The sequence below is a fragment of the Mandrillus leucophaeus genome, unplaced genomic scaffold (assembly GCF_000951045.1).
Source record: "Mandrillus leucophaeus isolate KB7577 unplaced genomic scaffold, Mleu.le_1.0 Scaffold518, whole genome shotgun sequence".
NCBI lineage: Eukaryota > Metazoa > Chordata > Mammalia > Primates > Cercopithecidae > Mandrillus > Mandrillus leucophaeus.
In genome coordinates this window covers 2,059,508-2,076,189 of record NW_012105564.1, presented here as the reverse complement: position 1 = coordinate 2,076,189, position 16,682 = coordinate 2,059,508, and the positions used below count along the sequence as shown (strand labels likewise).

General features: G+C 45.2%; 1 protein-coding gene across 3 annotated transcripts in view; it reads left to right on the top strand.

Annotated features, from left to right (window-relative positions):
* Positions 1-16,682, top strand: part of SPTBN1 (spectrin, beta, non-erythrocytic 1) — a 143,380-nt gene that overhangs the window by 65,710 nt on the left and 60,988 nt on the right. For all 3 annotated transcript variants that reach the window (XM_011996523.1, XM_011996522.1, XM_011996524.1), the window contains exon 2: positions 7,252-7,403. In XM_011996523.1, coding sequence (XP_011851913.1) covers positions 7,252-7,403 — 152 coding nt within the window. The remainder of the gene's footprint in view (positions 1-7,251; positions 7,404-16,682) is intronic.

Genomic DNA, 16,682 nt, shown 5'->3' with positions numbered 1-16,682 from the left:
GCAATGCCCTTCTGCTCATCAAAGCTATTTCTGTATCCTGTAACTTGACTCATGCTAACACAGTGTTCATTTTTTTGGTTATAGCAAATTCTCCAGAGTAAATAAATATGGGGCTGGGTGCAATGGCCCACACCTGTAATTCCATTACTTTGGGAGGCCAAGGTGGAAGGATCACTTGAGACCAGGAGTTTGAGATCAGCCTGGGCAATATAATATAATGAGACCCTATTTCTACCAAAAAAAAGAAAAGAAAAGAAAAAGTTAGCCAGGTGTGATGGTGCATGCCTATCTGTAATCCTAGTTACTCTGGAGGTTGAGGTGGGAAGATTGCTTCAGCCCAGGAGTCCAAAGTCACAGTGAGCTGTGATCACACCCCTATACTCTAGCTGGGGTGACAGACTCCTTCTCTAATAAGTTCATTGGTTAATTAATTTAAAAATATAAATTAAAAAATTACATGGAAGCATTACAGCCTTTCAATATTTATCACAGTCATTCCCTAAGAAGAAAAAAAGTAGGTGTTATGCTTCTAGAAGAGGATGGTGATGGAGAGGATATTCACAGCCCTTTGTTTTAACCATTAAGCAAATGTGTTTCTCAGTACCTTTTTTTTCTTTTTCCTTTTCTTTTTTTTTTTTTTTTTTTTTTCTGAGACGGAGTTTTGCTCCTGTCACCCAGGCTGGAGTGCAATGACGCCATCTGGGCCCACTGCAACCTCCACCTCCCGGGTTCAAGTGATTCTCCTGCCTCAGCCTCCCGAGTAGCTGGGATTACAGGCATGCGCCACCATGCCCAGCTAATTTTGTATTTTTAGTAGAGATGGGGTTTCACCATGTTAGGCTGGTCTCGAACTCCTCCTGACCTCAGGTTTTCCACCTGCTTCAGCCTCCCAAAGTGCTGGGATTACATGCATGAACCACTGCGCCCATCTACCTCATCCTTTTTTTCTAATACATCTGAGAATTTCAAGTTGCTTGTCAGAAACCAAACAACAAAAGAGAGTGATTCTCAGCACATGACAGGAGAAGGTGTAGCTATGCATTTTAATCCCTCTTGCCTGACTGGAGTGGGAGAGACAGAGCCAAGAACCTCACCACTACTGGCTGGTGACACTTAGCAGCGCTTAACCCCACTGAGCCTTGGGCTTTGCTGGAGATAACTAGCGCCCCACCTACCTGATAGTTTGCTGTGAAGATGTAGTGAGCTTTGAGAAAGTATGAAGTGCTATTCAGATGCATGGCAATGTTATTGCAGGCACCATCTTACAAAATTCTGTCTGTAGGAAGGAGCACCATACTAGGATTTCCCTTATAATTTACTCCTTCTGGGAATCAGAATCTGATGTAAATGTTGCCACTCACTTGAGGGTGGGTTTCTTGACTCAGTAGTTCTCATTGACAGTAGTTGGCTAATTTATTTATCTCTGAGCCTGTGGAACTACAGGCTGAGCTGGTTGGGTCTTTACACTCAGAACCACTTCAGGTTCCTAGGTTCTCGGGGCTCCAAGGACATTTTGGTAGAATTTGTGGTCCTGAGAAGCTTATTTTGAGACCATTGTTAGGAGCCCTTCTTTCTGTCTCCCACCCCTGTCACATCACAGAGACGACCTCACCACGCTTCTCCCATGGAGGGCTGCTGGTTCTTTTTGTCCTTTTTTCACTTAGTTTTCTGCTTTCCTCCCTGGACTGCCAGAGCTGCAGCTGCCTTGAGTCCTGGGTTGTGTTGATAAGTAAGTGACGTCCAGGCTGCTTAGAGGTGGGGTCCTCAGGCATGATCTTGGATCCCACTTGTACCACATTGGACAGCATCGCAAAGAGAGGATGGTGGGAAGTGTTTGAACCTGAAGGCCTTTATGTGGAGAAGTAAGACCTATTCTGCATACTCTGAAGATAGTACAAGCCTTACTGGGCCACAGAGACAGGCCTAGTCTTGATGAAGACACCATCCCAACAGATGGAGAGTTACCCAGTAATGCAGCAGACCCTTTACAAAATAAGGACTTTCCTTAGGATGGTGAGATGATGGGTGATTCTAAGTCTTGTATCACGGAAACACTTTTTTTGGTTTTGTTTTTTGTTTTTTGTTTTGTTTTGTTTTTTGAGACAGAGTCTCACTCTGTCGCCCAGGCTGGAATGTGGTGGCGTGAACTCAGCTCACTGCAACCTCCACCTCCCAGGTTCAAGCAGTTCTCTTGCCTCAGTCTCCTGAGTAGCTGGGATTACAGGCACGCACCACCACGCCCAGCTAATTTTTGTATTTTTAGTAGAGACGGGGTTTCACCATGTTGTTCAGGCTGGTCTCGAACTCCTGACCTCATGATCCTCCCGCCGGCCTCCCAAAGTTCTGGGATTATAGGCGTAAGTCGCTGCATCTGGTGGAAACACTTTTTTAAATGTTGTGAATGAGACATTATTGCATAGTGAGTGAGGACCCAGGCTCTGGAGCCAGCATGCCTGGAGAGTTGTTAGCTCCTAACAACTCTCATGGGCAGTTGTGGGGATTATAAGTGCAGTTAGCCCTCTGTATCTGCAGATTCCTCATTTGTGGATTCAGCTGACAACAGATCGAAAATATTTGGAAAAAAATTAACAATACAATAGAACGTAATACAAATAAGATGCAATATGACAACTTACACAGTACTTACATTGTATTTGTTATAAATAATCTAGAGATGATCTAAAGTATACAGGAAGATGTATGTTGGTTATAGGCAAATACTATACCATGTTGTAGAAGGGACTTGAGCATAAGAGGTTTGGTTTCTGAGGGAGTTCCTGGAACAAATTCCCTGTAGCTACTGGGATTAGATACTGAAGGACGACTGTGCCTGGGACATAGTAAGTGCTCAGTGAATGCTATAATTATATTTTAATAAAAAAGAAAAAACAAGTCATTTTCTTTCCATACAACTATTAAACAACCTTCTGCCACACATACAATTTCCTCATGTTCTGGACTTTTTAAATAGCTGGCCCAGGTGTTGAAGAAGGGATTTTTTGAAAGAAAAGTAATTTAGGTAAGTTCTAAAGCTTGTTCAGTCCTGAGATTTTACGATTCCATGACCCTCTGGTAAGTTTCTTTTTTTGAGACAGAGTTTTGCTTTTGTTGCCTAGGCTGGAGTGCAATGTCACAATCTTGGCTCACTGCAACGTTTTTCTCCTGGGTTCAAGCGATTCTCCTGCCTCAGCCTCACAAATAGCTGGAATTACAGGCCCACCTGGCTAATTTTGTATTTTTAGTAGAGATGGGGTTTCACCATGTTGGTCAGGCTGGTCTCAAACTCCTGACCTCAGGAGATCCACCTCTCAGCCTGCCAAAGTGCTGGGATTACAGGCGTGAGCCACTGCACCTGGCCAGTTTCTTAAATGATTTGAATTAATGAGACTATTTCTTTGCTGGAGAAAAGGAGAAGGAACTAATTTAGAGCAGTTACAACACTCTGGACACTTTGGCATGCACTTTATCTCCCCTTGTTTGGTGCTGGGCAGTCTTTAGATGAGTCCTTATTATATGTAAGTTTAGTAAACTGCGGGAGGGTAGAGGGGGCAAATACAGCTGAGAGATACCCCCAGAGGGCAAGGGCACAGAAGTGCTTGTTCCTTGGAGGCACCACTTACCAAATTTGGGGCAGGGCTGGCTGGGAACCTACTCAAAGGTTTACCTGCATCACCTTCTTGGGGAGGACTTGATAACAGCAATACAAGGCCCAGAAATGGTAAAAGGAGAATGGAAATGGTGTGAGGCACAGAAGTGCCCACCTCGCATCGCCCAAACCCAGCCCGCCCCAGCTCCCTGCTGCTGGTGCTGCTGCTCCTCTGCCCTGCAAAGGGCGTGCCTTTGGTGGCATGAGTGGGCCTGAAGGCAGGGCATTTCTGCTGCTTTCGAGCTGACCTGCAGATCATCAAAGAGAATGATGAAAGAATAGCAACCCAACTTGGTGGGGGCGCTCTCTGGGGAGTGTATTCCAAGATTTCTCAACCTTGCACTGCTGATATTTTGGGCCGGATAATTCTTTGTTGTGGGAGCCATCCTGTGTACTCTAGGATGTTTAGCAGCATCCTGAGTTTCTACCCTCTAAATGCCAGTAGCATCTACCCCTGAATCGTGACCATCAACAATGTATGCAGACATTGCAAAATTGCTAAATGTGCCGAGGAATCAAAATTGCCCCTGCTGGAGAACGTTGGGTCTAAATAACCAAACCAGTATGGAGCTTGTAAGTGCTACCTTTTTGTATCACCACGGTTGCTTCATGCTCATAGGGCTGGAAGTCGGCTCACTGCCCTCTGCTGCCCCAACACCTCCTCACGCGGCTAGCCCCAGTCACAGCAGCTTGAGCTTGGAAGCACTCCTGGATTGCCTTTCATCATCCGTGCCAAGGGCCTCGTGCTCCTCCTCAGACGTCTGGCCCATCTCCCCCAGTCTTCCTGGGTGGGGAGTGCAGGGGTGATGTCATTGTGCCTTCGCAGGAAGGCTAGAACAAAGGAGGGAGTCCCCAAGGACACGCAGCCTCATCCTCTACTGAGCCACCGAGTAGATTTCTTTTCCCCTCTGTCTCACTCCTTCTCGCTTCAGAAGTATTTGCTGTTCACCAAGCGCTCCATTGTAAGAGGACACGCTCGTTGGCTGGGGCTTTGTGTGTCTCTGTTGAGTCCGTTTCCTGTCCCTCTTGTGTTATGAGGGTGTTGATTCTGGTCTGGTCCCTGGATGGAATCTTCTATGTCTTTTCCAGCGTGAGGGTGTGAACCTGAGGAACTTAGACCCTGCGTGATTTTTTCCAGCACTCTTGCACTTCCCGGGGTCTGCTCCTGACTCTGAGGAGAGTTAGAAGGGAGGGGAACAGGAAGAGAGGGCAGGAACGCAACAGCTTATTTTTTTATTTTTGACATCTCTTCCCCCTCTTCTTTCCTCACATCTACCTTGAGTTTCTAAGAACCGTGGTAGCCCTGGGGAGCCCTCCCAGCACAGATCTCAGTCTGTTTCAGCTCTGTTCTCTGCACCCACCCATGACCCCTCCATTTGCTTCTCTGTGGGGAGGAGGATTGGAGTTGGGCTGTAACTCTTTAGGAGAGGGCACTAAGGAAGTCTACTGACTGTTGTTTCTGGCAAATCCTCAGAGTTTCCTTGTAAAGGAAGCTGTTAATTTAAAACCTGAAAGAAGTTGGGGTGCTCCTTTAGTGAGTGATTCACCCAAAAGAGTGACAATTGGCTGAGGAACACATTTTGTGCTCGTTTATTTAGAAATACTTTAATCCAAGCAGGTTTTCATTTTGATCTTGCTCCCTTGCTTCATTAAAGACATTTTCTGACTCCAGTATAACGCATAAAGGATTTTATAATTCACAAAAAAATTTGTTAACCCTAAATACATATAAACTAGGAGTTAACTTGCCTCCTCAATAAGAGGCCATCTATGAAATGCACCATATGTATTCTGTTCTAGACCTGCTCTTTCAGAACGGCCAAGCTTAGCCCCAGAATTACAGCTCCTGAGTCACTGTGGTAAAGTTGCCATCCATCACAATGATTGCATGATCAATAATGCATGTGGTCTTTTCTGTAGGACCTGTCATGATGTTATTGGTGCAGCTTGTTCTCCACTGCAGCCTGTCCCTCACTGTCTTTTTCTCCTTCCCCTAATCCTGTCCTTTTTGATCCTGTGTTTCTGGTTGGCCTTTGTCTCTGGGGAAGGGCCCCCTTTCTGTCTGGATGGGTAGTTCCTTTTTGGGAAAGGCAGGACCTCAAGGAGCCGCTGACTGTAGCAGGTGGCCGGGGATCTTGGCAGGTGCCCCAGTTGACTCTCCTGCCAGGTCGGCAGCTGTAAAACCTCAACCAATGTCATCTGTGCCTCATTCCCTCCCTGTGGTGGGTGGTGGAGTCAATTCAGCAAAGCCTTCAGACAGACCTTCCTGAGGGGCTGTTTGCTCTCCTTCTGGCCAACCTGAGAACCCAGTACTCTCAGGCTACTGGGCACATGCCTTATTAGCAAGGGTGGCTTTTTAGTTGTTACCCCCGCCCAGTGGTTTTGAAATACATGCCAAATTGTTGAGCTATCTGCTTTTTTTGTAGATTCATGCATAATCATTTTTGTGGTTTGGGTTTGCACTAGGAGTAGGTTTTAGATTCTTGGCATAAATTCATACTGGTGGAACTAGATATAGGGTATGTAACATAGAGAGCAGAGTCAGGAGTATGAGTGGCTGGGTCTGGGGCATATTCTGTGGATGTCTGTTGAAGGTCTTCAGCGACCTATATTTTGAACATTCTGCAGAGGCAAGAAGTTTGAAAGCCTGTTTATATGGTATGTGAAGGCCAGTTCTGGGCAAATATGTCTAGAGTTTTATACTTCAAATTGGACATAATTTGATCACTGAGCCTTGAAAAACGTGTAACACTGTTTCCTGGATGACTTGAATGTACAACAATCACACTTTAGACCATAAATCAACAGTTGCCTTTTCAGCAAAGGATCACAGTATGGAGATTATAGTTTTCTTCTCCTTTTATAGAAGAGAACATTGAATCCTCTGTTGAATCACATTTTTGTTGAAACCCTGGGACCAGACCCTGCTTTCCTGTTGCCTGCAATGTCTTTGCACTCTACCATGTTGCCTGCCATTTTCTTTGTTGTTCATGGTGTGTGTGACTGAGCAGGTGAAGGGGGTCATTGCAAATCAAGGTCATGAGTGAATTTACCTTGTCCAGTGTTGCCCAATCCTTTGTAGATGAGGGAAGCAGTTTTCTGCTGTCTCTTGAGATTTCCTACCCTACACTCTTTCATATACCCACCTTTTGGAGGAATAATAGCTGTAACATGTACGTTGGAAATTTTACCAGTCAAGTATTATGGTATAGGGCAGGACTGCAAAGGACCTTGTTGTCATCTGCATCCTGCTGCCTCTTCAGCAGGGATGGGAGAAAAGAAAGAGGAGCAAAGGATATTCTGCTGGCAATGGGCCTGGGCGCTCACATGTTTAAGGACTGGACAGTTCCTACGCAGATGCTCCTTGACTTATGAGATTATATCCCAGTAAACACATCATAAAGTCAAAAAATTGTAAGTTGAACCATCAATAATCAGTGTTCTTTCTCAAAGATATGACCACAGTTAAGGGGTGCTAAGTAGAGGTGTCCTTGGAGTTCAGTTTTGCTGACCTTCCTCTGGCTGGGGTCTTGTGGCCCTGCTAGCATGTGCCTGCTCCTGCCAATGTGTGGTCAATGGTAAAACAAGTTCTGCTGTGCTTGCAGATGAGCGTGAAGCCGTACAGAAGAAGACCTTCACCAAGTGGGTCAATTCCCACCTTGCCCGAGTGTCCTGCCGGATCACAGACCTGTACACTGACCTTCGAGATGGACGGATGCTCATCAAGCTGCTGGAGGTCCTCTCTGGAGAGAGACTGGTGAGTGGGGATCTTAGGAAGCACCGTGCATTGTAGGTGGGAAAACATTTTTGAAAAATCAAATGTGGACTTGTCTCCTGTTGCATTCTGCAGTTGATGATTGATAGTTTTGAGGAGAATCTTGAGAAGTGAGTTGAGCGCTTCACGGAAAGCCTTAGTGTCACATTCCAAGCCTGGGTGATGTTCTTGAGCTGTTATAAAGCCGCTTCGTTCTGGTAATTTGCAAGATTGCCACCTTTGGTCAGAAAGAACTTGGCTGGGGTCCCTGTTAAACAGGGCATGGTGCTGGAATTTGAAGGGCCAGGCTTGGGCGCTGGTTTCTAGACGAACCCGTGTCCCACATGAGATGATGGAATGTTTTCCAAATTTGCGTCTTTCTGGTTGTCTAGAAAATCTGAGCTGCCATCTTAAGGTGGCAAGCATTGAATTCAGTGGTCACTGACGTTTTCTTCCTTGCATACTTTTTATTTTAGGGGTGGAGGGAGAGGCTGGTGTTTTGTCATCTCCTTGGGAACAGAGCTTCTGATGAATTCACCCTGCCTTTTCAGGCAGGAAAGTTGTCAGCCTGCAGTGAAAATTGTATCCCCAATCTGTTGCCCAGAGCTGCTGTGGCCCTCTTTAATGTGACTCTTGTTTATGCACCTTAAACTAAAGCTTAAAGCAGTCACTGTGACTGATCCAACAGGTTTTGTCTCGCCTTGGTTTGAAAATGGTTGCTGTATCCTCCCAGAGCACATGTAGTGAGTGCCATAGGTAGAGGTGGGTCTGAGCCAGAAGCCAACGCCCAGGGATGGAGACCACAGCTGCACTGACATCACCAGGAAAATATGATGCTGGCGGTTGGCAGGGTTGCCAGAAAGCCTTATTTTTAACTTGATCTCCACCCTGTAGCTTGCCAGCTGCAGTGGGCCTGTGTGCAGACCAGCCCCACACCTTTTACCGCAGGCAAGGGTCTAAGGTTGTACCTTGTCCTATTTGTTATCAGCCCACAGACAGACTGCCTCTTTGAGTCTGGGTAAAAATGGAGCCAGAAGAGTATTCTCTTCCCTGCCCTCCTGTTCAAGAACAGGGATCTCCAGAAGATAGTGAAGTCCTGTCTTCTCTGTAGTGCGTTTCATCCATGCCCTTTGTTCCTGAGCATGTACGTCTAGTGGCCTCATTTTCTGTGAGGGTTTGTGGGTCACACTAGACAAATAAAGGAGGCCCCTGCTCAGAACCATGACAGCTATAAGAAGGCAGTTGGTTTGTGGTGTGGGGGTGAGGGAGTGGGCCCACACGGGGAGTTTGAGTAGGCCATTTATTGCATTTTGATTTGTTTTTCCAACGTGAATCTTGTTTGAGAGCCTAGACTAGAATCATTGTGATATGCAGCTTTAAATATAATTTTTATAACCAGACTTCCTTTGTCTGCCTCTCAACGTTTTTTTGTTTCTTAGTATTTAACCTGCTATGATTATTTATTGATTTTTTTTTTTTTTTTTTTTGTGGAGTGGGAAAATGGTGTTTTGAAAGTAGCTAAAAAAAAATCATTAAAGGTCACATAGATAGGAATTAGTCTGAACATTTATTTTTGTTACAATAGGGTCCAATCTTCTAGGCTGTAGGGAGTAAATTGTTTGCCTTTAAAGACCCATAATAATTTTATACCAAGAAGATTGTGTCCTTGATAATGTCTCCATAATAAATGGGATCAGGCCCGTTGCTATTTTGAACAGGGCAAGAAAAGTATAAGTAGGGAGAAAAACCAGTAAAGCGTAATTCTTAGATGTGTATGAGTATCTCTCACTCCTCTCCTTATTTGCTAGCAGTAAGTTTTTTTGTGAACCCAGATACGTAGGAGAGTAAGGATGGAGAAGATGGTACAGTGGCTACCATCTCCAAGCTCTTAAGCAGTCCGTGTCAGTGGTTTTACAGAACTTGGTAAAGCCCCAAGTGCCTTCATTTGTATTACCCATTCTTCACAGCCATCCTGGGTTATATAGGTTGGCCAGTCTAATTTTCTTATTCCAAAAATAAAGATACCACAGATAGAGTGCTCTAAAGCTCTTGTTCATCTGGACTGGAGATTTTAAGTCCCTTTGGCCTCATAGTCTGTTTGGTTCGTGGAACTTCCTGGAAAGGAAACACACCACACACTGCCTTTGGCTATGGAGGTTGCCAAGGCCTCAAGTTAAAGATCCTCCCTGCAGGAGACCTCCATGAAAGCTTGCCCCAAAGGCTCCTTGCATATTCAGATTCCAGAACTAATGAGGTGGTTAGAGCTTCCAGGCCTGGGTAAATGAATGTCCCCAGCTAAGTGTGTCATCAGATAACATTAGCTGAGCTTTCTGCACCAGTGGTCCAAAACCCTGGGTAACATAAACATTTGCACTCTATCTGGAGCCCAGTCTTTGTCAACCAGCATTTTAGCCCCAGCACTTAACCGCCAGCTTGGCAGTAGCTAGCAGATAAATGTTTGAGGGACTAGGTGATTCAATTTACTTTATTAATAGATTCTTAGAGCCAGTTCCTTTACAGAGGAGGAAATGTGTGTTTGTGTGCATGTGTGTTTTCTGATTAAAGTTCAAAGAAACATTAGTTTAGTGACCCAGACAATGCCACCCTCACCCCACCCTGGATTTTGGCTCAATAATATTTGAGTTAAATATGAGCAAGTTTTATGTAGGCATTTGGGTTGTTAAGGAACTTGATTTTGAACTACTCAGCAACATCAGAAGGCAGAGATCTCGGGTCCTGGCCTGGTTATGATCTGTGTCCAGAAGTGTCTGCTCCCTCTCAGCCTCAGGTGTATCAGCTCATAGAGCAGTGAGAAGACTGAGGGCTGGGCCAGGAAGCTTCTGCTAGTCAGGATTAGATTGATTAGAAAGAAATCTATTCTTTTCTCATTTCTTATTCTGAAATCACTATGGTCTATAAGTCTCCATAAAGGTCTCACTTGAAAAATCCCTTAAAAATACAGACCCACCCTTTACTTTAGCATCGGATTGGTAAAGTGTGAGCGCAGAATCTGTGCTGGCCACTTAGTAATTAGACCTAGATCTCAGGGCCAGGCTAGGATGAGACTTGAGGGGTGAAGGTTTGCCCTGCAGCAGCGTTGACATGAGAGAGAGGAGCCCCTGGCATATCAGGCCTGCACTTTGGTGGTAATGTTCTGCCCACAGCTCATAACCCATTTGAGACGCTCACCATTGCCTGCCACCTCCCTTCATGGGCATCTGCAGTGAAGAATGGTTCTCACCACAGTGGCCAGTTTTCTGCCTTGCTCCTGGCCAGACTAAGCCCTCGCCTCTGACTGAAATAAAGTGAGGTTTTCCAAACACGTCTGCCCTCCCCCAAACCCCACCAAGTCAGTTATCACTGGTTTTTGCTTGCCTGTTGTTTCCTGACGTTCTATATTCTGTCTTCTTACATCAGTCAGTCTCTGAGAAAGCAACAGAAAAGTGTGTGTGTGCGTGTGTGTGTGTGTGTGTGTGTGTGTTGCCACCATTAATTTCAAAACAGCCTGAGCTAGGTGGAGAAGATAGATTTAACATGAGATTTGTTAAGCCTTAAATCCCACATTGAGCTGCTCTGAGTTTTTTCATAAAGCCTTTGTTAAGAGAACCATACTGGTACATATTGTTTATTGAAACAGTGCTTGTGGACTGGCCATGGAACCTAGCTGGGTTTTTTAAAAACATCATTTATATGGGAGAATTTACTTTTGTTTTAAACAACCAGACACAGAACTCCTCCATTAAATGTGGGTCTAATCCCACAAACTTGAAAAGTGAACTAAGAGTCCTAAGTGCCACATGATAAAGTGCCAGATGAATAGCCCCAGAGCCCTAGAGTTCAGAAGGGGAAATAAGCCCTCTGGACGGGATGTCAGGAAACCTTAGTAGGTGGGTAGGATGTGGGTAGGGTTCCAGCTGGGTCCAGGAGAAGAGTTTCACAGGCGGGGCAGCCAGAGTGTGAAAGCTCATAGTTTGTACTAAGTGAAGAGAGCATTTGGAGGTAGCAAGCAGCAGGCACTGGTGTAGGGCAAGTTTCCCAGCTAAACTGGAGGGGTTTTTTGGAAAGGAATGGTGATGGTAACTTCCCTATCACTTGTGTTTACAGAGTACTCTCCTACTCTTTTCTCATTCAGTTCTTACAGTCTAATGAAGTGGGCAACTGTTACCTCTGGTTTACAGAAAACGGTTACCAGTGACTTGCCAAGGCCAGTGCTGCTAGTAGGCGATACGGTGTGGACTGCAGCCCACCCTACTGACTCTTGAGCACCTCCTTTCCCTCGGAGCCCTTAGGATTGGGTCCCAGCAGGGAACAAGACAGGCAGGAAGTCATGGAACACAGTGTGGTGTTCCCTGATTAATCCTAATTGGGCCAAAATAACTAATACTCCTCTGAAAGCTCAAAGTTTCATGTGTTGGGAGGAGTTTGGGGACTAATGTGAAGTGAGTTTGGCTTTGTAGCATATTAGAAGAAATTTTGGAATTAGTGCTTCCCATCTTACCCTGTGTATTCAGTAGAGGCCCTTGTTTATGAATGTGTATAGCAAAAATCTATGTTCAATTAAAAGACAAAAGCATAAGCAAGTGCCTGTCACACTGATTTGCTGAGATCAGTGTCTTTTCTCTATTTCCTCTTCACCTGAACAAGAAATCAGCAGGTACTATAGACTTCAGCTTTGGTGCTAGTGAGTCCTCTACCCTGCAACACCCTGTAGATTGTTATTATACAGCTGTGAGTGACTTTAGTGACCACCAAGTTAAATCCCCTCACTTGGTAGATACAGTAAGTCAGGGAAAAGAAGTGACCAGCGAGGCCACCCAGCTGGGTTGTGGCAGATCTAGGCCTCACTGGCCTCTCTCAGTGCCCGGGGCTGTGCTCTGTCCAGCACCACAACCCTTGGTGAGTTGTCACTCCAGGTAGCTGCAGGGTTGCTTTGGACACTTACAGAGAAAGAAGGGGTGGGGGGTACAGGCTGGAACAGGGCATCGCAGCACCCCAGAGATCTCCCACAACACCCTGCCAGAAACCTTCCCTTGTATCTTCCTTTCCTATTAAAAAAAGAGGACAGATCAGCTCTGTGAAGCTTTTTTTTTTTTTCTTTCTTTCTTTTCCTCCCCATCTCTGGACTGACAAAACCTTTGCCATTGTGATTACTCCATAGTTCTGCAAATCCTGATGCCTTACAGAGTGTGAATTACCCAAACTCAAGGCTAGGCGGACAGGTGGGGTAGAGTCAGTGGCCCAGGAGGGACCATCCAGCCCCCTCCTTCCTCTCTAAGGGTTTTGGGTCCATGCAGGGGAATTTGCCTAAGGCCATGCTGCTTCTTAGGCAGGGCCTGGACTGGGCTTACTGCTCCAATAAGCAATTAGAATTATGTTATCAGATCCTAGAGATGTTTATGTGGCCCAGTAAGTTTCCTCTCCTCTTTTAGAGTGAGAAAGAAGATGGGTCTGGAATGGAGATATGACTGGTAAAGGTTTAGGACTAGACGGGACCTTGGGAGGGGGAAACAGGAAAAGCGCCTGTGAAAAAACACAGGAATCTACGGACTGTAGGGTGAGGGAAGGGGAAGCTTCTTAAAATGATTTAAAGGAGGATCAGTAAAAACAGGCATTTTCCTCAGAGGAACTGCTGTCTGCCTGCAGAGCCCCCGATAGTCATGTGAGTCTGGTATCGACCCTTGTCCCCATGTTAAGGGCTTAGTTTCACTTTCCTGTCAGAAGGGACACAGGACAGAAGTGCACATGTTGCTGTGGGGATGGACACATGCCGCACCAGGGAATCCGATGGCCAATAATGGAGGCAAGACAGAGACACTCCTTTCCTTTGCAGAATTAGCCACTCTTGCAGGCTTCAGAAAGTGTTTACTGCTGAGAGGCGCCCCCCACCCCCGCTCCATTATGTTTAATTTTCTCTATTGTTACCTCTTCTTCCTTTTGAGAAGATGAAGTTTGGCAATATAAAAATAGCTCTTTAAAAAAATGAAAGCCAGCCAGCAGATGGGAACCGAGTCCCTCACTTCCTTTCACATGGAAGCGTGTACCCTTCTTCCCTGTACTGTATTCTGGGTTTTTCCTGTAGCATGAAGAGGACAAGCTTTAAGTCCTGGTTCACCACATACTAACTAGCTGGTAGATTGCTTCATCTCTCTGAGCCACTGTGTCTTCATCTATAAAATGACAGGAATAGTAATTATTGTAATGCTGGGTTACTGTGAGGATTAGATGTGATCACAGCTGTCAGCCGCCTAGCAGGGAGAGGTGAACACACAGTAGTTGCTCAGTAAATGGCAGCTAAGAATTTTTAGATCTTGGGAGCTTTGAAGTTTGTAACATGTTTCTATGGATAGCTCTGTGAGATCATGATCACCTCTTGAACTTAATTTCTTGTAATTACTGCTTCCTAAACTTGCCCAGATATTGTGCCTTAAAACATGTGAGAAGCCCACTCTGAAGCAGGTAGAACACACATTGTGGGAGTGTGGTGTACTTGAATTTTAGTCTTAATTCGCACTCCCTTCATGTTGTACCATCAGGAAGTCATCTCACCTCGCTTTGTCTTGTTTATTCTTGTTACTCTGAGGCTTGATAGTTTTTGAGTTGCATCCAGGTCTGGAATGAACCATCTCTTAGCTCATCTGGCATAGCCAGTCACCATCAGCATGGGGTCCCTGTGATGTGGCATTGAACTTCTTCAACCTGCATGAATATGTTTGGGCCCCATCACCACCCTCCCTCTCCCACACCCTGGACCCCATGTTCATGTGGAAACACACACACATTCCATTGAGATTTTGTAGAGAGAGAATAGAGTTGTGGAATGTGTCGTACATGTTTCCTGTTTGTGGGGAGGAGATTCTGAGAGGACCACTTTTTCTACTGCATTCATTTGAATGTAAGTGAGACAAGTGATTATTTGAGATCAAGCTTTCAGGATAAAGTCTGAAAGAACATTGGTTATGTCCTGCTGGTTGGAGCCTGGGAAGGTACCGACAGTCCCCATCTGTTCATTATTATCTTCCTTAACTTCTCATAATTCCATCCACACTGTCCCCTCCACCCTCTTGGAGGGAGACTTAGGAGAATGGCTGCTGCAGTTAGAAGTTTCTGTCCCCCTTGATCTGCAGTTCCCATCACGAAGGCACTTTGTGATGAAAACAGTACATGTAGGTGGACCACTCACTATGTCACTGCTCAGGTGCACAAACTGACAAGAAATGAGAGGAAAAGGCCCCCGAACAGCAAAAATGTCAGAAGCCCCTGCACCTTTCTTAGAGGCAGTTAGTCCCCATCCCTCAAATTTGAAGTTTGGAACCAGGAGCTTCGTTCAATCCAGAAACCACCTGAATTTGAGAAGAAAAGGGGCTGCTATGAATAGTCACGTTTCAGCGTGAGAAATGACAGCTGATCCAAGAGACGAAAGGAAAAACTTAAAGAGCACACGTGAGAGCCATATGCAGAGTTCTGCGACTCCTGGCCGGGAGAGCTGCTCCACCCACCTCTTCTAGGGCGACACTGATTCCACCAGCATCCGTTTCTTGGACAGGAGCGTGATGGCGCCCCGGACAGCTTTAGGAAGCTGATGGGTGTACTGTGGAAAGAGAGAGCACCAGTGTCACCTCAAACAGCACTTGCAGAATGAGAGTTACAGAATTTTAGATTAAGCCCACATCTGTTTTATATCTATTTTTTCCACTTCATTAGATTGCTTGATTTTGATGCAACCTGGCATTGCACAAATAGCAAATTCCAGCATTTCCCACATACCCAAATTAAAATCATTTTGAAGTTTCTGAAGGCAAAATCCACCTCCTGTTTCTTTTTTGGGGGTAAGGAGGATATCCAATAATGTGAGAAGCTTAATGTTTAAAGACATTTCTTTTTCCATTGCTATTATGGTCGGATTTAACTGACCACAGGTAGAAAATATTCAAGGGGAAGAACAATGAAAACAATATAGAAATAAACAATGATACAATTTTTTAAAAATATATTATAACAACTATTTACATGGCATTTGTGTTGTATTAGTTGCAAATAATATAGCCATGATTTAAAATGTATGGGAGGCCAGGTGGGGTGGCTCATGCCTGTAATCCCAGCACTTTGGGAGATCAAGGTGGGTGGATCATTTGAGGTCAGGAGTTCGAGACCAGCCTGGCCAACATGGTTGAAACCCTGTCTCTACTAAAAATACAAAAATTAGCCAGGCATGGTGGCGGGTGCCTGTAGTGCCAGCTACTCAGGAGGCTGAGGCAGGAGAATCTCTTGAACCCAGGAGACAGAGATTGCAGTGAGCCAAGATCATGCCATTGCACTCTAGCCTGGGTGACAGAGCGAGACTCTGTCTCAAAAAAAAATAATTAGTGAATTTTTTAAAAAGTATATGGGAGGATGTGCATAGGTTATATCAAATACTGTGCCATTTTAGATAAGCGACTTGAGCATCTATGGATTTTGGTATCCTTGGGGTACCTGGAATCAATCCCCTGTGGATACCAAGGGACAATTATATTGAAAATAAAATTTTACTACTTGTGGTAGTCCTCTGCATATAATCTTATTTCCTCAAGGCCAACCACATTCTTCTGTTTTTGCTTGTCCTCTTTTATAGGAGAAAAGAAAGTAAAAAATAATAATCTGAGACTGGACAGACTTAAAATGGCCACTTGTTACCCAAGTAACCTTCCTTTCAGACGTTTTCCACGCAGCACATAGCTGAGGATCTTAACTACCCAAGGGAAAAGCAGGGAATGGACAAGATACTAAGTTAGGACTGGCTGCTGGCCTTAACTGCATGTACCTGGGTTGCTGCAGCCTGGCCCTCTTTCCCCTGTGAGGTCAGCTTAGCACACACCAAGCCCAGTCTGTCTGCTGGCATTCAGTTCACTCTGCACATAATTCTGTGCACAGAACCGGACCAAAGACCCCTGAGAATATAGAAGTATAAAGCCTCATCCTTGCACTTAGGAAGGGAACAGTCTAGTTGGAAGTAATAACAGTGATAAATGAAACAATAGCAAAATTATAATGATTGGTTCTGGGGTTCTGTGGTCCAGATTGTTAGTTGTAGAGTTGTGAGGAAAAGGAGAGCTGTGAGACCCAGAATGATTGGAAATGGAAATATCTCCAGGAAGGAAAGATGGGCCTTGGCCCGAGCCTTGGAGGGTAGATAGGTGTGATAAGGTGAAGAGACTGGGGAGTCAGGACGACGGGTCACAGGCTGAGTGCATTCTTCTACATGTGGATGTGTGCATCCTGCTGGCATCTTTATAAGATGGTGAC